Source organism: Solanum verrucosum, unplaced genomic scaffold, assembly GCF_900185275.1.
Source record: "Solanum verrucosum unplaced genomic scaffold, falcon-dt-bn FXZP01000009.1, whole genome shotgun sequence".
NCBI lineage: Eukaryota > Viridiplantae > Streptophyta > Magnoliopsida > Solanales > Solanaceae > Solanum > Solanum verrucosum.
Genome location: NW_026020231.1, coordinates 1,574,499 through 1,594,905, shown reverse-complemented (window position 1 = coordinate 1,594,905; position 20,407 = coordinate 1,574,499). Strand labels below are relative to the sequence as shown.

The following is a 20,407-nucleotide window of genomic DNA, read 5'->3' as shown; positions in this document are numbered from 1 at the left end:
ACAAAAACAGTTTATTTCGTACTCAAAATTATTCGGTTTTATAGCTCTAGTATTTCAAATTCTCTTTATCGGTGTCGCCAAATTATAAATTAGAACTCAAATTAATCTCTTTCTCTGTTAATCTATCAATCACTTATTATAATTTTTTTAAATAAGAAATTAGACTCTCACCGATTCACACGCATAATAAAAATAATTTTCTTTGTACTTAAATTTGTTCAGTTTTATAGCCTCAGTATTCCAAATTTCCTTTGTTGGTATCGCCAAATTTATATATTAAAACTTATTAGTTTCAATCTCTCTTAATCTATCAATCACTTTATTATTCAATTATAATTTTCTGATAGGATATCAGATTCTCACCTATTCACAAGCATAATAAAAATAAATTTTCCGTATTCAAAATTGTTTAGTTTTATAATCTTAAATCCCAAAGTTTTTTTGTCGACGCCGCCAAATCTATATATCAAAACTCAAATTAATCCCATTCTGCGTTGACACCGCTAAATTTGTATTCTAAATTCTCTTTGTCGACGTCGCTAAATCTACTTCACAAATTCTCTTTGTCGGTGCCACCAAATTGATCGTATTATCCGCCGCCAAATCTACATCCCAAATTTTCTCTGTCGGCGCCACTAGATTAATTGTTTTATGCGCCACCAAATTTATATTCCAAAATTTTCTTTATCCGCGTCGTCAGATCAATAATTTTATGCGCCACTAAATCTATATTCCAAATTTTTTTCATCCGCGCCAGCAAATTAATCGTTTTATCATTAAATTATTAAAATACATCTTTTTATATTTTCACTATTTGATCAATTTAATTCAAGTAAAAAAAATCAATTATATTATTTAAAAGGTAATTTAGATAAAAATCAATTAAATCCCAACTAGAATACTATACCAAGTTAAAAAAAAACCGGAAAAGGGTCAAAATTGCCCCTGAATTATGCGAAATAGACCACTTATACCCTCCATTACATTTTGGGATAAAAAATACCCCGCAGTTATCCCAGGAGACCACAAATACCCTTAAGAGTTAACACCTCAATTTTTTAGTAACGTGGCAAGCCACATGGGACTAATCCCTCCACCTAAGCATTGTCAACTAAGATTAACTACAAAAGAACTTGACTTTTGTCACCACAAAATCCCAAAATATTGCCACTAAAGGTTATGAGTGATTTTTAGTGGCGGCTAAGGCTCCAACAACCATTCGCTAGTAAAACCTATTTTTTCAACAAAAAAATATGATAATTAATTTTTGATTGCGACCTAATTTTCTAAAATAAATAACTTGCAATATCCATATTAAAAACATCCAATATTATTATGAAAAATAATCAAAATTACTTCTCGATTCAAATCTCCTACTATATATATATATAATGCATCACTGTACATTTTATACATTTACATATGACATAAAAATAAAACATATAGTGTCTTCAAACTCCTACTTAATCGATATCATATTTGGTTTTTAAAAAAATAATGAAGAAAAAAACACAAAATTAGAATTTAATGTTAAAAACTTTTAGTGATGATTTTCTGGGCTTTTGTGGCGACTGTTGTTGCCGCTAAAGGTCTAGTTCTTTTGTAGTGAATCCTAATTGGCAACGCTTAGGTGGAAGGATTAGTCCCACGTGGCTTGCCACGTCAATAAAAATTTGGAGTGTTAACTCTTGAGGGTATTTGTGGTCTCTTAGGATAACAGCAGGGATATTTTTGATCTCAAAATATAACGAATGGTATAAATGATCTATTTCATATAGTTCAGAGGCAATTTTGACCCTTTTCCGAAAAAAAAATCTTGATGAAAAATGAAACTTGGAAGAAGTTTTACTTCACCCAAAAAGAATTAGTATAAAATCAGTTTGAAATAGTACTATTGGTGTAGATCCATTAGACAAAAGGACAAGAATAGTGGAACGAATCTAAAGAAAAAAAATCCATAAATCTTACACTTCATCATCAAGAAAACTCCAAGAAAAAGATGTTAAATCAAAAGAAGATAGTGTTTTGAGTGTTGACAAATGACCATATATGTCTCTCTCTTCCAATGTAAGTTTCTTCATTTTCTTCTCTCTTTTTACCCAGACCCAGGGGCCGCATCTTCTTTCGTAAAGGGGACTTTACTTGGTCCCAGCAGATCCTGAAAACGCCATTTTTTCCGTGTTTTTTCTTGATTGACAATGGACTTTTTCTGTAGCATTTCTTTCTTGGCTTTTCTTACAAGCTGTCTATGATATTTCAGCTTATCCTATACCTTTGTCTATAATGGGTTTTTTTTGTTGGATTTGTTTTAGCTTATGAGCTGGAGGTAGTCTTGGATTACTGATCTGTTACTGGGTTTTTTGTTTTCTGTGAGGTGAACCCATTTCGAAGAATTCGTATCTGGTAATTTCTACAAATTCATTCAATTAGTGGATTTGGTGTTTTTGTTCTTTTGGTTGTTTAGTTTTTTGTGATTTTCTTCATCTGGGTAGTTTGGATGTTCATAGATGCATCTTTGTTTGTGCATATTTGTGGAGTTGAATGTTGGTGTGTTTTTGTTCTTCTTTCATCTCTTCTTCTTCGCCCTTCTGAGTTTATGCATCAGTATAATCTTAACTGATGATTGCATCTCTGTTTGTGCATATTTGCGGATTTGAATGTTGGGGTCATTTTGTTCTTCTTTCATCTCTCTTTTTCTTAGCCCATTCTGAGTTTATGCATCAGTATAATCCAACTGATGACTGTATCGATTGGATCTATGATTGTTGACCCTTTCTTCCTCATGACTTTGTTCAAATTTTGGGTTGGATTTTGCAGTACTGACATTTTCTGTCCCCCCCCTCAATGTTTTCGAAGTCAAAAGGAAAATGGGCTTCTTTCTTCTTTCTTTTTGTCTACTTTTTGGTATGTTTCTAAGTGTTTCTTGTTTTAATTGTGTGTTTTTGTGGATGTTGGATTTATTTTCAGCTTCCTTCATTCAAATTGCATGGATGATTTTCAAGTCTGGATTCAACTTTGACAGTGTGAAATAGATCAACATGATACGGAGAATTGAGTTTAGTTTGATGAGAGAGTGCATGACATATTTTTAGAGAATAATTCATCACTGTTATTCTTTTCAATATATATCTCCCTCTCGATACATCGAAGTACAATAAGTTCTGTTTGAATTTAAGAGGAAATAACAGAAAATTGAGCATCATGGAATAGTTCTCTCTCCTTTTGTGACCTACTTTCCAATGTCTTTCTCTATATTCCTTTCTCTGTTGTAACATAATGGTGTATTATTAGTGTTGTGGTATTAACTATCTCGTTTCGTATGCGTATCATTCTAAACTCTGAATTTTTTATTGTGTCCTAGGGTGGGGCGAAAAATGCAGTGTACAAGCTATCTCCCAGGATACCATCCAAAAGATCTTAATGGTGGGAGCCTTGGTGGGAATTCATGGTCTATACAACACAATGATATAGCCTGGAACGGTGCCAGAGGGTTCTATGTTTCCTTGCCTCCATTTATGGCGGACCAAAACCTGGAATTAGTTCATCAAAAGGAAATATTGAAGCAGACAATACTCAAGCATGAAGCAATATTTAGATATCAGGTATAGACACGAGCCTTTGATCTTACTCTTTGAAAAAGATCATGTCATCACCCAATCAATTTAATATGTCTTTTGACTGAACCCTTCAATTTGTTTTGCATGTAAAATAATTATGACTATGAGTCCTCTCATGTTTGTTGAAGTGTCAGGTGATCTAGAATTAAACTGTGGTACTAGAATCAAAATCCTTCTAGATATTCTCCTTTTCTCCATCTGATATTCTTCTTCTTTATTGTTTAAGGTGGGGCGGGACAGATATTGCAAATGATTGCAATGATGCTGTGGATCTTTTTATAATTATTGTTGGTCTTGGGTGATAGTAGTCTTTGGAATGCTTTAATCAGTTGGTGATTCTCTGAATGGATCAGAACCATATACAAGTCTAAAACATGTTTTCTTTCTCAGGTCAATGAACTACATCGCGTACATAGAAGACAAAGGGAGGTAATGGAGGAGATTAGGAGGAGAAAACTAGTGGAGGATCATTTACACTTGCAAGCATTAGAGTCGAAGTCTTTTGTGTCACAATTAAGGTTTGAAATTTCTCAGAAACCCCACTGCCAGATGGTTTTAGACCTCACAAGCGTTGAGCCATCTACACTATGTGGAGAAACATTTCAAGGTTCTTCAAATTCTATTGCTGGTCAGAGAGTGTCATCAGGTGCTGACTTATTGGCTGAACAAAATGTTACAAAAGAAAGGAAAATATCTTCTTCGAAGAGCAGTGCATCCAGGAAGAGAATGTTGGATCTTGAACTTCCTGCAGAAGAATACATGGATATTGACGACGGAGAACAATTTGTAAGGGAAAGTTCTGTTCAAGGGCCCAATATTGTGATTTCAGAGCTTCAACCTCAGGATAGTTCAAAAGTCAACTTTGCTAATCCAGGAGATCCTTCAATTTCTAACTCAAGTCCTAGGGGTAGCTTTCTTTTGTTTGACCTGAATGAACCAATACAGCTTGATGAAACAGGGTATCCAAATTCTGCACTTGAGTCTGTAAACATTCATGAGGAAATCAGCAACATGGATCAGGATCTATCTGGAACAGTGCATGCTGACTGCTCAACTCTGGAGAAAGAAGGTATTCTGAATATTCTCTAAAGACAATATCCTAAATACAATATGTAGGCTGATAGGATGCTCTTAACATTTGTTTGCACAAAATGACTGCTTTTATATTTCTTCCATCAGATCCTTTTTATGTTCTTTGTTTTAGGTTGCATGCTGATCCAATTTAATGTATCACCAAAATGTTTGTAGATTGAAATTCTCACTCATTTTTATTACCTGCAGTTACAGGGGGAGATACAAGCAACATGAATTCTTCTGATGAAGTTTCTTCTGTTGAGATGACACTTCTTCAATGTAATCAAACAGCAAGTTTATCTCCTGGATTTGTAGATAAGAGTCATAATGGAACAAGAATTGACAAATCATTGCTAGTTTCTTCTCGGAAAAAAATGAAGGAGATACCCTTTGCAGTTCAAGCTCTTCCATGCTTTATTACTAATTCATCACTCAGTAAGAGTCCTAACTCTTCTGTTGGGAACTCTAGTCTCACTGGAAAGAAGAGTGACCTGTACAACAGTAGTGCTTCTAGTCCAACTTCTGGCACATCAGGCTCATGCTTGATGAAATATGGTGATAATGAATCTACATCTGGAAAGCCTGATGCTGTTAAGCTATCTGACATTCCAGATAGCATGAGTTCAATGAAGGGTATGGACTTGAATTGCACACCTTCTGCCGATTTGTCTGACAATCAGCTTACAACCCCTACCTCCATTTCACATCTAAATCTCCCCGAAGGTGTAGAAAGAGAGATTTGTGGAACCGTTCTTCTTGATTGTATCCTGAGTCCTGATTCTGCAGTCGAATCTGGTAAATCTAGCAGGGATAGTCACTTTGTAGGACCTGGAAGTGATAGCAAGTTTATGACAACTAATTCTTGCATTAACATGTCCTGCATCAAGGACGAAACTTTTTCATCTGGTCACAGTGAAGCAACAATGACTCCTGTGGACAGAGATTTGGAAGCTCCTATAGGCCCAGAAAACAAGGAATGTTCTCCACCTAGAGGAGATTCTCTGGACAAAACAATTGGTAAGTCTGTCCAGTGGTCTAAAACATACCACATGAATGATCACACTGGAAAAACCGACAGGGCTGCAGCAGAGATCCTGCTTTTTATTTCATCATCTCGGGGAAATTCAAAGACTGCCAAAGGTGGACCATCTGAAGCTTCTCATGACACTCTGGGCTGGCTTGCTGATATTGCAACTTCTTCGGCAAGTAATCCTGAGAAAGAGGTTGGAGAATTCACGAACCTCCATTGTCATCGCAATACACTTATATCAGACAGGAGCAACTGCAATGAGGTTGTGAAGCTCACACTCAAAGGGGGAACTGAGAAGGAAGCAGTATGCAATACTTTGCATAGTCGGACAAGGAGGAGCCAACCTAGGAGAGCAAACTATCAGAGGGTCCTTCAAACAGAACCACATCCTGCTGGTGCCTCTGTTTCTCTGCTTCAGTTGAATGGAGGTCTAGAGTCACCTGCAACTGTTGCATCAGAATCAGGTCCATCGAGGAAAACTCCACTCAGGGCTAGTTCGAGAAGTAGGAGATGGTCCCCTATTGCGAGAAGAACAACATGCTCACTGTTACAACCACATCCTAGTAATGACAAGGAAGGCATTACAGAGAAACTCTGGAAAGGCTGGGGGTTAACAAAAGAACGGCAAAACAGTCGAAGACCTCGTTCTATCTTCTCTTTTAGCTGATTAGTTATTTTTAGAGCCAGTATTTTGGACTCATGAAAATATTATATGGTGCACAAAGTTGATTCATAGGAGTAGTTTATTTTTGAGGCATTTCTGCTCTTGGAATTGTATGTACAGGTAGTAACCCGAATTCGTATAGCATACTTATTTTTTTTGGTGCAATGCGGAACTACTCATGTTGCAGTTACAATGGTAATGACAAAGACAACAGTTTGATAAACCTTTTCCGTCTTTCATGAATTTACAGTAAATGTTCTAATAACATCTCAGTGAAAACATTGTTAAATGCATACATATATCATTTACAGAATCATTTGTTTGCTGCTAGTAAAAAGGAAAGAAAAACTAATCACTTAATCCAATTCACATTTTAAAATACCAATTTTTAATTATGGGTATATTACAAAACAACTGATTTAAGTTTTAGAGAATTAATATTCCTCATTTGAATATGCTTTTATTTATTTACTATTTTTTTTAGTTGTTGGTTTAAATGAAAATATATTGATGCACTTGAACCGATGTTCAATCTATCTATCTTCGGTAGTGGTAAGGACATAAGGTGTGTGTATACTCTACCTTTCTCAGTCCTTATTTGAAGAGATTTTCCTGAGTATGTTATTATTGGTGGCTTAAATGAAAATATACTTTTGCCCATAAGTGTTTTTTTGGTATGAAGGGAAATATTTTTTTGGACACTTTATTCAATTAAATTCCTGTCAAAACTATGCAAAAAAATAAGATAGTCTATTCGGGTCGGGTCGGTTTGGTGATAGTATTTGGTGGGAGAAAATCAGAAAAAATGGCGGCGAAACAGAAAAGAAAGCAGAAGGAGAAAATACAGTAACGAAATGGGAGACGCAGAGCGGGAAGGAGGAGAGAAGAAGAAGAGCTTCGTGATAAAGATTCCTTCATATGAAGAAGTTATGGAGAGTTCTTCTCAGTCCAAAACGACGTCGTCGTCGTCATCTTCTTTCTTCAACCCTACCCCTTCTTTCTCTCAAGCATTCAAATTCGTCAAGAACTCCGAATTCTACTCACCGCCTCCGCCTCCACCCCCTAATCCTCAGCCTTCTTCCTCCTCCCAAGCTGATACACCCAGGTCTGTTTGATTTTTCACAATGTTTGTGACTTTGACTTTGTAGCATTTGAAATTCTGATTGGCTTATGAGTTTCTTTTTGATTATATAGACCGGTTAATAGTTCAGATGTTACTGTTTCATCATCATCGTCTACGCCCTCTTCTTCAGCTAATAGAAATGCTATACTTGTTAGCAATAGACAGGTGAAATTTTTGCTTTGCTTTTATTTTATCTAACAATGCATAGAATTTTGTGGACTAGCTCAAAATTGTCCATCTATTATAGTACTCCTATTATTTTGATGTGTAATTAGCCTCCACCTACACGGGAGCATGTAAATTTGCTTAGTGTAATTTGGTTCATATTGTTTTGCTAAGCTCAGTCTGCACCTATTATATTCTTTGTTTTAATTTGAAGTTAAGCTATCCACAATTAAAGAGAATGTACTAGCATCAATAGTGTGTCCTAGTCATAAGTTTCTATAAACTGGTTGTATGCCTTTTAGCACCTGAACCAAAAGACTAGTTGCACGCATTGGAAAATTTTCAGATATATCGAAGTGGCCTTCTTAGTTATCTGACCAAGCTATATGACAATGGACTACAACAACATACCATCCCATAAATGGGGGTCTGGGGAGAGTGGGGTGTACGCAAACCTTATACCTATCTTTGTGGGAGTAGAGGTGTTGTTATTGAAAGACTCTCGATTTACAGAAATAAAAAGCTATGATGAAAATAATGAAGAAAGAAAAGTACAAATTGTAAAGATATTTAACCGAAGTAAAGGAAGCATTAGTAGTAATAACGTTGAAAGATAAGAGAATGCTAGCATAGTAGTAATAGTACATATGAGAACAGATTGATGCTCCAGACTCTACCACTGTAAAGAGAAAAAACACATCTTCTGCCTACTAACTGTATACAATGGACTATGGATAGCAAATATATTTAACTGACTAGTACAAGCTAGAAACTGAACAAACAAGAGATTTCTTTGAACTTTAACTTTTCCTATAATGAGTGAACCCAAGTTGCCAAAGTTAGTGGTGCGACTCTGAAATGAAGATTTTGCATATGCATATTCGCAGCAAGCTATTTGTACATTTTGTCTATTTATTATGTTCTTTCTATTCGGATGCAGAAGGGAAATCCGTTGCTAAAACATATCAGGAATGTGAGGTGGACTTTTGCAGATATTGTTTGTGACTACTTATTGGGCCCGAACACTTGTGCTCTTTATTTGAGGTTTGAAGGGCTTCCAATTTCAGTTCATCTTGCACACAATCTATTGGAAGAATCATATAGTTTCTGACAATAGGTGCCTGTATTTGAATTCTTATAATGATTGCTTTCTTTTCTTACGAAGATTGGTTACTAAGCTTGACTTGGTAGATGATTTTGTAAAAATATACATTTGGTATATTTTTCCAATAGTGCATTTGTACTACTGCTTGACATTCTACCCTTCTTTATTTTTCCTTCCCTTTTCTGGTGTAGCCTCCGGTATCATCTGCTTCATCCAGACTACTTGTATTTTCGGATAAGGGAGTTGCAGAAGAACTTTAGACTCCGCATAATTTTGTGCCATGTTGATGTTGTAAGCCCTTCAATATTTTTTGACTTCTTCATATTTTCGTTTTGATGCTTGTACAATAACTTGACTCATGCTCATGGTTGTCTTTGGGTTCAGGAAGATGTTATCAAGCCTTTACTTCAAGTTACCAGAACTTCTCTCCTTCATGATTGCACTCTGTTGTGTGGATGGAGGTACCTCATATGTTCGGTTATATTAATTTCATAAAGTGGTATGCTTGCTTAGAAACATCTTGGAATTCCTCTGATGTTTCTGCTTTCTTCTATCATGACTCATCACTGCACATCATTATGCCCTGTCTTGTGTGGCTGTGCTGCAAAAAGATCAGTTGAGAAAAGACGACTCTTGTTATTGTTGTTTCTGTTGAACATCTTTGTAAGGCAGTTTTTGGCAAACACCTAAATTGCTTAAATTTTTTAGTTTGGAAGAATGCGGACGGTACTTGGAGACGGTAAAGGTTTATGAAAATAAGCCCGCCGACCTCATTCAGGGCCAAATGGATGGAGACTACCTATCACGGGTATGTGTGTCAGTTGATTACAGTTTGCAGTAAATTACTTTCTGATGCAGGATGACTCAAATTATGTTGAGGAACTGGTCTGAAAAGAAAATAGTCGAAGAATGGATCCCCCCCTTAAGCTCTCTGATATGAGCACACTGAAATGTGGTTTATTGTTTCATTGTAGCTGAATCATGCTCTGACGGCAATACGACATGTTAACAAAACAGATGTTGTGACTCTTGGGTCAACATTTGGGGTAAGAATGAAATTGCAGTGGAATGTTTAGAAACTATTTATTTTTTCAAGCCAATTCCTAAGATAGTGAGATTCTTTGCAGTCTCTTTCTCATGTGATGGATGCATCCATGGAAGACCTTGCTCGTTGCCCTGGCATAGGAGAGCGCAAGGTATCTTTCCGTGTGATCCATGTTCTCCAATTTGTTTGCTTCTTTGCCTTTCTTTTTTTTGTTTTCTGTGAGTTGGTTGTATGTTTTGTATGGTTTTGTTGGATTAATTTTTCGCTTGGGGTAATGAGAAGGTTATTTGTTTTGTTGCTGGTTGTCGTTTCAAATTATATTGAGGAAGCTCATGTTTTTCTAGCCATAGTCATCACTATGTCGTAAACACTACCAGTATTCGTGATGGCAAGTAAGGCAATTTTGTCTCATCTCACTGCCTCTCTGATTGCATGCTTTATGACTGGAAGCAGTCTTATAGAGGATTTGGAGAAGCAAAAAGTCAATAACAACTATGCCTCAATCCCAAGTTTGTCGGGTTGGCTATAAAAATCCTCACTATCCATTTTGCTCCATTTGAACCTATCTGTACCTTATTATAAATTGGATTCGCTACCACTAGAAGTTCTTAATATTTTCCATTGACATACCAATCTCTTACAAGAGAGAGAAAAAGTAAATGAGCTAGTTATTAAGATCCTTCAGAGTGCTTCAATGTTATTGCCAGTTACTTCTTTGTTCAGTTTGATTTACTCATCGAACTTGTGATGGATCAGGTAAAACGCTTGTATGACGCTTTTCATGAACCTTTCAAGCGAGAAGTGCCAAAACGCCAATGCATTCCAGAAACTTCTGTCGCTAATGAATCTCATCCTGGCTCCAGCAACACAAAGGAAGACGAGAAGGAAATTGTGGATACAAGCAACAGTGAGAAGAAAGAACCCGAAGTGACTGTCAAGTCAGCACTTTCGGCTGCTTTTGCTAAGTACTCACACAAAATTACAAGAAAGAAGAATAAATCACAAGAAGAGGAAGAAGGGAAGTGCAGTACTAACGAAGAAGCTAAAACAGGAGACACGAACGGCAGCAACAACTGCTGAATCTTGGTCTCTTCCTTTCATGCTAATGTTCCTAATTTTATATTTTCCCCATTTGTTTGATTTCTCTTAGTAAAATTCGTTATAAATTAACGGGAAAACTCATAGAAGATAAGTAGTGAACAAATATTCAGAAGATGTTTGGGCATGATTTAGTTGAGGTTTTTAAATAAAAGTAGTGTTTGAAAGTTGAAATTGTGTTTGAACATGAAAATATAATTGGAGCAGTGAAAATTTTACTCCCTCCATTCCCATTTACTTTGTCACATTTTACTTCACACGAGTCAATTTGAGTAATCTTTTGGAGCTCTATCGAATTAAATTAATGTAATATTTTAAATTTAGATATTCCAAAGCTATATATCATTAGTGCAACAATAGCAGGAAAATAGTATTGTAGCAGAAAGCTTGCAATTTGCTTAACCATGAAAGCATCACTGAAGACCTTTACACAGTTTTCATCCACCTATGGCTTCCGAGCTTATACAATCTCAGCTTCAGTCGATTTCCCAATGCGTGAAATCCCTGCCCAGAGCCACATGAATCGAAAGGTAGCCTGCGATAAACCAATCGATCAATTCTCGCTTATGAAATTGATTGATTCTTCCATCTCTTCAAATGAGTTTGCTCCTACTTCTCTTCTATTCCACGAGTTCTCTCGTTCCATTGATGTTAATTTTTGTAATACACTTATCAGACGCTATACGGATTCAAAAAATCACTCGCGTGCAGTTTTCGTTTACACCCAAATGCGTAAACTGAATATCCTTCCTGATTCCTCAACATTCCCCAGTGTTCTCAAGTCTGTTGCTCAGTTATGTTGTGGAGAAGTTGGAAAATCCATTCATTGTAATGCAATTCAATTGGGTTTCACTTCCGATGTTTATTCAAACACTGCTCTGGTCTACATGTATGGTATATGTGGACAACCCGATGATGCTCATCAACTGTTTGATGAAATTCCTGAGCGAAATGTAGTTACGTGGAATTCGTTGATCACGAGTTATACGCATAATAGGATGTTCAGAGAAGCAATTGATGTGTTCAGGGAGATGCTAGCTTCTGGGGTTAAACCAGGTGAGGTCACTATGGTTGGAGTTTTATCAGCTTGTTCTCATTTAGGAACTCTGAGTCAAGGGCGGTGGATCCATGATTATATTGTCAAGAATCGGTTGAGAGTGAATGTATATGTCGGTACTGCGTTAATTGATATGTATGCTAAATGTGGAGACATTGATGAGGCAAAAAAGGTTTTTGAAACTATGGGGTTAAAAAATATTTATACATGGAATGTATTGATTTCGGCATATGCCATGAATGGACAAGGGGAGGCTGCATTGCAGACTTTTGATAGGATGATTGTAGAAGACTTAAAGCCTGATCATGTTACTTTCCTCGGTGTTTTATGTGCTTGCTGTCACCAAGGTTTTGTGGAGGAAGGTAGAAGGCTGTTCTCAAGCATGATAAATCAGTTTGGATTGCAGCCAAAGATTGTGCATTATGGGTGTATGATTGATCTACTTGGACGTGGTGGGTTCTTGGATGAAGCTATGGAAATTATTCATTCTATGAAACTAAAACCAGATGCAATAATATGGAGGACACTACTTGGTGCATGCAGATTTCATGGAAGAGAAGAACTTGGTGAATTTGCTTTCTGTAAGCTTCTGGAACTGGAACCAACTAACGGGGAAAACTATGTGTTAATATCAAATGTTCACACTCAAAAAAAGAAATGGACTGAAGTTGGAGAAGTTAGGGAGTTGATGGACAGCGGCGGAATAAAAAAGATTCCTGGATGCAGTTCAATTGAAATTGAAAATGCAGTTTATGAGTTTAAGGCATCTGATCCACTTAAAACAGGGAATGAGGAAATACATAAGATGTTGCAAGACATGAAAAATCAGCTGAAATTAGCTGGTTATGTGCCTGAAACAGAGATAGCTCTGTATGATATTAATGAAGAGGAAAAGGAGCATAATCTGATATACCACAGTGAAAAGCTTGCTCTTGCATTTGGGCTGCTACACTCATCTGATCCTACATTAAGGATAATGAAGAATTTAAGGATTTGTCAGGACTGCCACCAATTCTTTAAGCTTGCTTCAGCAGTTTATAAAAGAAATATTGTTGTTAGAGATATAAAGCGCTTCCATCATTTCTCTGGAGGTCTTTGTTCATGCAAAGATTATTGGTGATACTTAGTATATATATAGGTGATGATATAGGTGATGTTATGTCGTCTGACACATTAGGGGAACTTACAGCACAGAGACCGGCAAATTTTCACTGAGGATGTCATGTCTCATTTGTATAATTAAAACTATCAGCTTTTGTTTTTGAGTTTCAGGAAAAAGTGATTTGAGAGGCCTCAGAATCTGCCATCGGACTTGGGTAGTTATTTCTTATTTTGATGTATGGATGACTTGGGATATTTTAGTGTTCCTTGGTATACCAGACAACCTAGCACGACATGGATAAAATCCAGATACAGTTTATGGTTTTTGATACTGCCGTGCAAAACCTTTTGAGGCGATTGTGAACTTCTATTCTGTTTGGGTAGTCATGTTGCCAATGTCTTTACAGTTTCTGGAGTTGGTTTGTTACTAGAAGCCTATCTTGTGAAAGTTTAAGTCCTTGATATTTGAGAAATATTCTAGGTTCCAAGGAGCTTTTTTCATTTTAGCTGTATGACTCTGCCAAAGGCCCTAAAGATTTCAGGAACTGCAGAATGTGTGCTTTGAAGGCTCTCAAGTGTCAGAGCCGACTTTTGTTTTTTTAGCTGTGCAAATCTGATGTCCTGACTGTTTGTCTTATCCATGATTCTAGGTAGTTATGGCATTATCTCAGTTAGAGGACTAATTTTCAAGTTTGTAGTACAGTTTCTTGAGCATATTAGCTGTTTTGTCAGGTGAGACACATTTTGGCATGCCTCATATGTGGATTGTGCACTCTCAGAACAATGCTAACAGAAGTTCACCTTCTAGACAACAATGATGTTGATGTAGAGTATCTAAATCTCTGCTGGAAAATGCGTACACCAAAGGTACATCACGTTCTACCCTAATTTTTATTCACATATTTATTGCTTCTTTTCATAAAATCTTCAGCTACAATTCTTGTATGACTGTTGAGGCAGAATATGTTATTGCCGTCACAAATACATTGCTTCTTGACCTCTTCTTGGGCTAGCTTTGGCAGCCTGGTTTTGTTAGTCCATAAATCTGTCTGTGCCTATTATCCCTGAAATAATTAGCATTCACGGTGCAAGTTTTTCACTTGAGGAGCTATTTAAGTGCAGGAACATCCTTTAGTTTCATGAAACTGTTGTACCGTGCCTCATTTTCATTTAATTAGGTGACAGTATTGAGGAATGAAATTACAATTGATGCTAATCAGAACATAAATGTGAGGTCTTATAAATGGATTTCACTTCACATATCATACAATAATTTTTAGAGAATAGCCTTCAGCTGTAATATTTAAATAAAAGAAAACAAAATTTCTTTCATGAATATCATCATTAAAGATGCTCCTTTGAAGCTGGAGTAAGGAATTGTCCACCTCATCACCCCGAAGAGTAGTGGCTCTGTTGTTTTGCACGCCTACAGAGAGAGACTCCAAAAGTAAAATGTCGAGCATTCAACCAGATACCTTTTTGACTTTTTGTATTTTCATAGGTAAGGATGAAGTCGAAAGTAATATATAGAAAGAAAAAAAAAATCCACTCTGATAGAAGCTAGTAAATACTAAATAGCTGGACAAATCTACTTCAGAAATAAATGAATTAAAATTGGTTGCACTCTATCTGTGTTTATGCTTTCAGATTCAAAAAGTCTCGGGACCAAGGTGAGCGAAGTGTGGACTTTGATAAGCTTCTTGTAGCATCTCACTGTCATCATATGAATCTCGATATGTATCCAAGTTTATATCTGCATTTCTTAGTACTGAAAGACAGAGTTCTTTCCTCCATTCTTCTAAATGTGGGAATCCTATGTAGTCTGCATACTTGTCACAGTACTGCCAAAGAAAATCAGTCAAACACAACATTTAGTAGGTTTTCCTAGTGCCGTGGCTTAAATGCTCAAGTCAACTTGTGACTATTGGTTTTTGAGCAACTTCGATAACTTTACCTCAAAATTAGCTAGATCATGGGTATTATGCTTTGGAATGCCATCAACTTCTCTTGAACGATAAAATTCCTTGATGGATTGCATCATCTCATCCCATGAGGGGAGTGTTCTTTTCCCAGAGAGCAGCTGGGCAATCCATTTTGCTTGTGACTCGAAGAAAGGAAACCCTATGAGCTACATTATAAAAAAGAGAAGATCTATTAACTAACACTCCATCTCTTAAACATGGATACTGATCTATTTATGGACAGTAATCCAAAATAATGATAGAAGCTGTTTTCCAAGAATATAATTAGGACTAAGCTATTTCTTAAATTTGAAATTAAGGCACAATTAATTATTGGAAGATTAATTGTAGTACAAATGTGTAGGGGTTAACAGTTGGGAAGTGGTTGTGGTGGGGTGGTAACTGGGAAATATCCCTTCATATTTAATTAGAGGTCGAAAGTTCAGGCCGGAGAATGGAATTGCCTTTGGCAAAGGGCATTTTACTCCAAAGTGGAACTTCCTGGCACGAAACCCGATTAGTCAGGTCCCATAGTGGGGCCAAGCACCGGGGAAACTAAAAAGAAAAAAGTCAGGAAGTGGTTACCTTTCTGGGTATGCCAACGAAGGAGAGAGAGGGAGCAAGAGAAGGAGGGAAGGTGTGCTCATAAAGTGGGCCCACTCTATCATCATCAACTATTACCATTCCTTTGGTGTCAAGAAATGGAAAGGAGTAGGAGTACCTGTACAATGCAAAAAAAAAAAAAAACAATTGGATTTGTCATTATTTGTTGCTGTAACAAGATTGTTTTCACTTTAAGACAAAACCATGTCTAAGAACTTCATAGTTCTGTCTCACTACTTCTGATGAATCAAAGTATAAAAGTCAAATTATTTTTAAAATTTTTACTACACTTCAAAAATTCTTTATATATATATAAATATATGTTTAAGCTACATAAGACAAAATGAGTATTAGAATGTCTAGTAGATGGATGAAGTCCCCAGGCTGGTTAGAACATCACATGGGTTTTATCTTCAGTCTCTGCTTTTAAGTTTTCTTTTTTACTAGCAAAGGCAAGTGCATGGGAATAGAGCATTTTACCCTGTACAGTATATGACAGTGTCTGCAACGATTGAAGTACCATCTACGAACAATACCCTCCCATCTTCATGTAATGAATCTATCTGCATTTTCATTCTAGATTAGTTATATTATCGAATATGAAAAATGGGGTTTTCATGTTTCAGTTAACTGCATCGTCAATTTTTTTAATTTAACAAACCTGAGGATGAAGATGTAAATTTTGGTGCTTGGATATAACTTTTGACAATCCTTCAGAAACATCAAGAGATTTGGCACTGAGATGGATCTCCTTTGCCACATCTACAAGCTCCATTCCTATATCTTGACCACTTAGTGAGTTTCCAACCACCACAACTACCTGCTAAGTTAAAAATATTTAGCAAGTTGTACGGATAAGAGTTGAAGTTTGTTTCAAAACGAAGTTAACACTTCTTTAAGAGAAAACTTAGATGATATGGTCATGTGGTCCACTGTTGGCAATTCTGGAATTTTGTTTTATTTTTTTATTGGATTATATGACATGCACTGGAGTTCGAATTATGACATCATGAGATGTTTTTTTTTTGATAAGACAAGTGGTATTAACAACAGCATCAAGAAGATGCAAAATTTACAAGATATGGCATTTGAGCTTACAAAAAAATCTCTGGCTAACTATACAAACTATCTAAGCTAGAGCTAATGAGTTAGTAAAATCATGAAGTTGTGACATCATGAGATGTTATAGCTTATAAATCAATTATGTTTCTGGATCTTGCAACACACTTATTATTTGAAATAGAAAAAGTAAAAAAGACATCCTGTTGATTATCATTCATTGTGATTGTTGAGTAAAAAAGATCTTGCCCAAGGTAGGGGTAAGGTCTGCGTACACGCTACCCTCCCCAAACCCCACTTATGGGATTACACTGGGTATACTGTTGTTGTCTGTGATTGTAGAGATTTTTGCATTACCTCATTCCGAAAGGGTTCTGGAACCCTGTAAATGTGGCTATGGATCTGCTTTCTTCTCCATGCATCCATTCCTTATCAAACAAAACAGATAAAAAGCTTTTAGTGTCATTCTTATACTATTGGATAAAAAGAACAGAAGTAAATTACAAACTCTGCATTATGTTCTTTATGCAAGTATATAATACATGCCGTAATTAACTTTGATAAAAAGATCTTATGATTTTCTTATTTAACTGTACCTTGACATGACCTGACTATGAAGGAATTGATTTGATTGATAATGTTAGTTATAACTCTGGGATCTTTTTATTACACTACCAATGTAATTTAATCAACTCAGTAGATTAATATTTTACTTTCCAGCTTGCAATATTAAGCTTGTTATGATGATCAGTTACCTGTTGTTTTAGATCAACTTAATCTGATGATATTCATTATCATTCTATCAATGTACAAAACTTAAACTCGAAAGATATGGAGATTTTGACAAACCTTTAATGTTGGGCAACCTTGGTTGAGAGTAATGACCAGTTGCAACAACCACAGCATCAAAGACTTCCTCCACCCGTTCCTCCGCTTCCTTCTCTTTGCTCTTCACAATCCATCTCAAGTCCTTACCAAATTCAGGATAATCCAGCATCCCTACATACTCAACCGTAGTATTGAATCTTATCATCTCCCTTAGCCCAAAATATTCACAAAAATCTTGTAAATACAAGAGAAGCTCCTTATGGCCAGGAAATCTCCTTGGATCCCTCCCTTTCTTCACCACAAAAGGAAAATCAGTAAACCCCATGATCTCTCTTGGTGAAGTGAGCCTTAATGATGCATAAATACTGCTATGTACCTTTAGGACATTACTACTTCCTAAAGGATCTTCATGTTCAACTTTAGGTTGATATAGCCATTGCCCTCCCACCTCATGGTTTTGTTCAAAAACCACCACATTGTGCCCTTCCTTCCTCAGCTCCCTAGCTGCCACCAACCCCGATGGTCCGGCACCAATTATGCACACATTCTTGGACAAATTTCTCTCAGAAACCATGGTTAATATGAGGAAAATCTCCGTTGTGTTTTATGTTGTTGGAAGTTTGAAACGATTAGTGGGGAAGGGAGGGGGGGGGGGGGGGGATGCTGGGAATGAGAAAAAATGAGACTGATTAGCTATTATATATACTACTCCTATCTTATCATAGAGAGTTTGCTTGGAAGGAGACATGTGACTATATTATACTACTAATAATACTTATTAATTTGGTTGGCGTATGTCTCCATGAAATTCCCATTTTGGAAAGAGAACTCTTGTCGCTCAGAATAATTAACCCTTTTCGTTTGATTTTTTTACATGGTTAAATGCCTACCCTATCCAGTGTTTACACCATACCGAACAAATTAACCTAAATCACATCTTGAAACTTAGAATAGATAGCACTTAACAACTATGGTTTGAGTGATAACTATGTATATGAGAGATACATGTCTTGCATTCATTGCTTTGATCTGAAGTCCGATGCGGTGCGGATAAATATTTACTTCTTTTAAGTCTTCTTTAATTCTGAGCGATTAGTTCTACAAGTCTTCTACTTTAATTAAAAGAAAGAATTGTTTCGACATAATGTATGTCAGGGGAACTTAGCTTTAAGCAGAAGGCTCTCTTTGGATAACTTTCATCCAAAGATGCACAAAGCTACCAAAATAATTGGCCACTTGTCTTAGCTGTCTTTTATGATTTCTACTAATAATCATCAGAGGCGAACCCAAAATTTGAAAACACTGGATAGTGGAATCGAACCATGATCTCATGGGTGATCATGCCTGCTTGTACCAGCGGTATCAACCGCCTTTTATGTTTTTCATGAGGGCACTGTTAATTATGTTTAGTTTCTTTCAGTTTTTCAAAATAAATAAATATATATATACATGATTTTTTCTGAAGTTAACGATTGCACGTGCATCACCTATACATATGGGTTCGCCTCTGTCTACTATATTACTGTTATTAATATGACGTGCATGGGGTGCGACCCACTTCTTTTGTTTAGTAAGTGATTTGATTTGGTGGTACAGTTTAACATTCCTTAGAGTCCTTCTAAATTACACTATTAAGTTAGAGTAGTTGTTAACTAACACATCCACATATAATACTATTATAAATTATCAATGGTGTATTTGAGACGTTTTCAATGAGTATAGTACATCATAATAATAATATGTAGTACTAATTATTTCCTAGAACCCCTCGAGACATGGGATATATAGCTCTACTGTGCCAGCTGCTACTATGGTCGTTTTGTTGGTTAGAATTATACAAATATTAAAACTTGAACTGTTTTGTGAGAAGTTTGTTGGTTTAATCGTTGGTTTAGTCAGAAGTTTTACCAAGAAAATTCAAAATATTGAATACGTGCATGATTTAATTAAGAGAATTTAACATTTACTATTATATGTTAAATAGATTGTTTTTATTGTCATCGTATCAACTTATTACTTTCATATTTAAACCTCTCAATTATATTTAATTTTAAAAAGTCTCTATAATAAGATCACGAGAGAGAGAGAGAGAGAGAGAGAGAAAGTGTGTGTGTGTGATGCTTGACTTGAAATCTTGGACAAATAGATTGAAGTATACATTTAAAAGGACAAATTGATTAATTTATGCTTAACTTGGTTACACTAATAAACTTCTTAAGTATAATTACCTACGTGTAGGCCAGACTATATTTTAAGGCACTCAATTATCAGCTGTATTTGACTTGCTCACTAATTTTTTGACCCCCCCCCCCCCCCCCACACACACATCATGGAAAGATTTTAAAATTAACTTTGCATGTTAGGGAGTGGTTGATTTTAGAAATAATAAACTATTACTTGAGCATATAAACATGAGAGTTAGATGCTAAACATAATTAGGCTATCATTGTTACTATATATAGGATCAAAGAAGAGAAGAATGATGGTTAATGCCAGTCTTTTTGGGTCAGCATTTTGATTTCCCCTTTCTTGAAGCCAAGGGAACATATATAATCATGAGATTATGTTACCCATTCACCATGCACGTTTATGGGAGTACTCATGAATTTGGTTTGTTATTCGTTTTGGGGCGTAATTAATTTAAATTTATGTTGTGTATAGCCTCTTATTTGACATTTTTTTATTCTTTTATCAGAACTCAAATCGAGATTTCTAATTAAGAGTGAGAATTATATTCGATAATCTTTAATTAATTTATAGCTAGTGATAGTTCTTTTTGAGGTGCAATACAAGTATAAATGTATAATAGGAAAAGCATTGCTCATGGTTTACACTTAAATAAGTAGTGCTACTACTTGTAAATTATGAGTCGCTTGA

The 20,407-nt window shown here is 36.0% G+C and overlaps 4 protein-coding genes across 7 annotated transcripts; 3 read left to right on the top strand and 1 right to left on the bottom strand.

Annotated features, from left to right (window-relative positions):
• Positions 1 to 1,990: 1,990 nt before the first annotated feature.
• LOC125832200 (uncharacterized) lies at positions 1,991 to 6,546 on the top strand. 4 transcript variants are annotated; one of them, XM_049511348.1, is made up of 4 exons: positions 1,991 to 2,067; positions 3,362 to 3,602; positions 4,008 to 4,686; positions 4,899 to 6,546. In XM_049511348.1, coding segments are annotated over exons 1-4 (2,412 nt in total). In that variant the 5' UTR covers positions 1,991 to 2,065; the 3' UTR covers positions 6,389 to 6,546. The 4 variants fall into 4 exon arrangements, with proteins under 4 accessions (XP_049367305.1, XP_049367306.1, XP_049367304.1 ...); XM_049511349.1 differs by lacking the exon at positions 1,991 to 2,067 and adding an exon at positions 2,085 to 2,403; XM_049511347.1 differs by lacking the exon at positions 1,991 to 2,067 and adding an exon at positions 2,297 to 2,326.
• Positions 6,547 to 7,171: 625 nt separating this feature from the next.
• LOC125832635 (DNA excision repair protein ERCC-1) lies at positions 7,172 to 11,137 on the top strand. The gene is made up of 9 exons (XM_049511829.1): positions 7,172 to 7,490; positions 7,580 to 7,673; positions 8,614 to 8,717; positions 8,970 to 9,069; positions 9,163 to 9,239; positions 9,487 to 9,586; positions 9,753 to 9,824; positions 9,906 to 9,974; positions 10,580 to 11,137. The coding sequence occupies exons 1-9, from the start codon at positions 7,240 to 7,242 to the stop codon at positions 10,901 to 10,903; spliced, it is 1,191 nt and encodes a 396-aa protein (XP_049367786.1). The 5' UTR covers positions 7,172 to 7,239; the 3' UTR covers positions 10,904 to 11,137.
• Positions 11,138 to 11,325: 188 nt separating this feature from the next.
• Positions 11,326 to 14,092, top strand: LOC125832238 (pentatricopeptide repeat-containing protein At2g02980, chloroplastic-like). Its single transcript, XM_049511386.1, has 3 exons — positions 11,326 to 13,069; positions 13,730 to 13,811; positions 14,011 to 14,092. Exons 1-3 carry the CDS (start codon positions 11,326 to 11,328, stop codon positions 14,090 to 14,092), a joined length of 1,908 nt encoding a protein of 635 aa, XP_049367343.1.
• A 522-nt stretch (positions 14,093 to 14,614) lies between these two features.
• Positions 14,615 to 18,120, bottom strand: LOC125832326 (flavin-containing monooxygenase FMO GS-OX-like 9). The gene is made up of 7 exons (XM_049511465.1): positions 17,552 to 18,120; positions 17,060 to 17,130; positions 16,305 to 16,463; positions 16,124 to 16,206; positions 15,626 to 15,761; positions 15,034 to 15,207; positions 14,615 to 14,920 (listed from the first exon to the last, which is right to left on the bottom strand). Exons 1-7 carry the CDS (start codon positions 18,102 to 18,104, stop codon positions 14,729 to 14,731), a joined length of 1,368 nt encoding a protein of 455 aa, XP_049367422.1. The 5' UTR covers positions 18,105 to 18,120; the 3' UTR covers positions 14,615 to 14,728.
• Positions 18,121 to 20,407: the final 2,287 nt, after the last annotated feature.

Excerpts from the sequence above, each read along its gene's own strand:
- LOC125832200 (XM_049511347.1), top strand. Across the intron at positions 3,603-4,007 it reads AAGCAATATTTAGATATCAG|GTCAATGAACTACATCGCGT; the intron begins GTATAGACACGA and ends TTTCTTTCTCAG. Across the intron at positions 4,687-4,898 it reads CTCAACTCTGGAGAAAGAAG|TTACAGGGGGAGATACAAGC; the intron begins GTATTCTGAATA and ends TATTACCTGCAG.
- LOC125832635 (XM_049511829.1), top strand. The coding sequence starts at position 7,240 with ATGGGAGACGCAGAGCGGGAAGGAGGAGAGAAGAAGAAGAGCTTCGTG. Across the intron at positions 7,674-8,613 it reads TACTTGTTAGCAATAGACAG|AAGGGAAATCCGTTGCTAAA; the intron begins GTGAAATTTTTG and ends ATTCGGATGCAG. Across the intron at positions 8,718-8,969 it reads ACTTGTGCTCTTTATTTGAG|CCTCCGGTATCATCTGCTTC; the intron begins GTTTGAAGGGCT and ends TTTCTGGTGTAG.
- LOC125832238 (XM_049511386.1), top strand. The coding sequence starts at position 11,326 with ATGAAAGCATCACTGAAGACCTTTACACAGTTTTCATCCACCTATGGC. Across the intron at positions 13,070-13,729 it reads CTTCCATCATTTCTCTGGAG|GTAGTTATGGCATTATCTCA; the intron begins GTCTTTGTTCAT and ends CCATGATTCTAG. Across the intron at positions 13,812-14,010 it reads CATATTAGCTGTTTTGTCAG|CTACAATTCTTGTATGACTG; the intron begins GTGAGACACATT and ends TAAAATCTTCAG.
- LOC125832326 (XM_049511465.1), bottom strand. The coding sequence starts at position 18,104 with ATGGTTTCTGAGAGAAATTTGTCCAAGAATGTGTGCATAATTGGTGCC. Across the intron at positions 16,464-17,059 it reads CAGAACCCTTTCGGAATGAG|GTAGTTGTGGTGGTTGGAAA; the intron begins GTAATGCAAAAA and ends TTAACTTAGCAG. Across the intron at positions 14,921-15,033 it reads ATGATCTAGCTAATTTTGAG|TACTGTGACAAGTATGCAGA; the intron begins GTAAAGTTATCG and ends TTTCTTTGGCAG.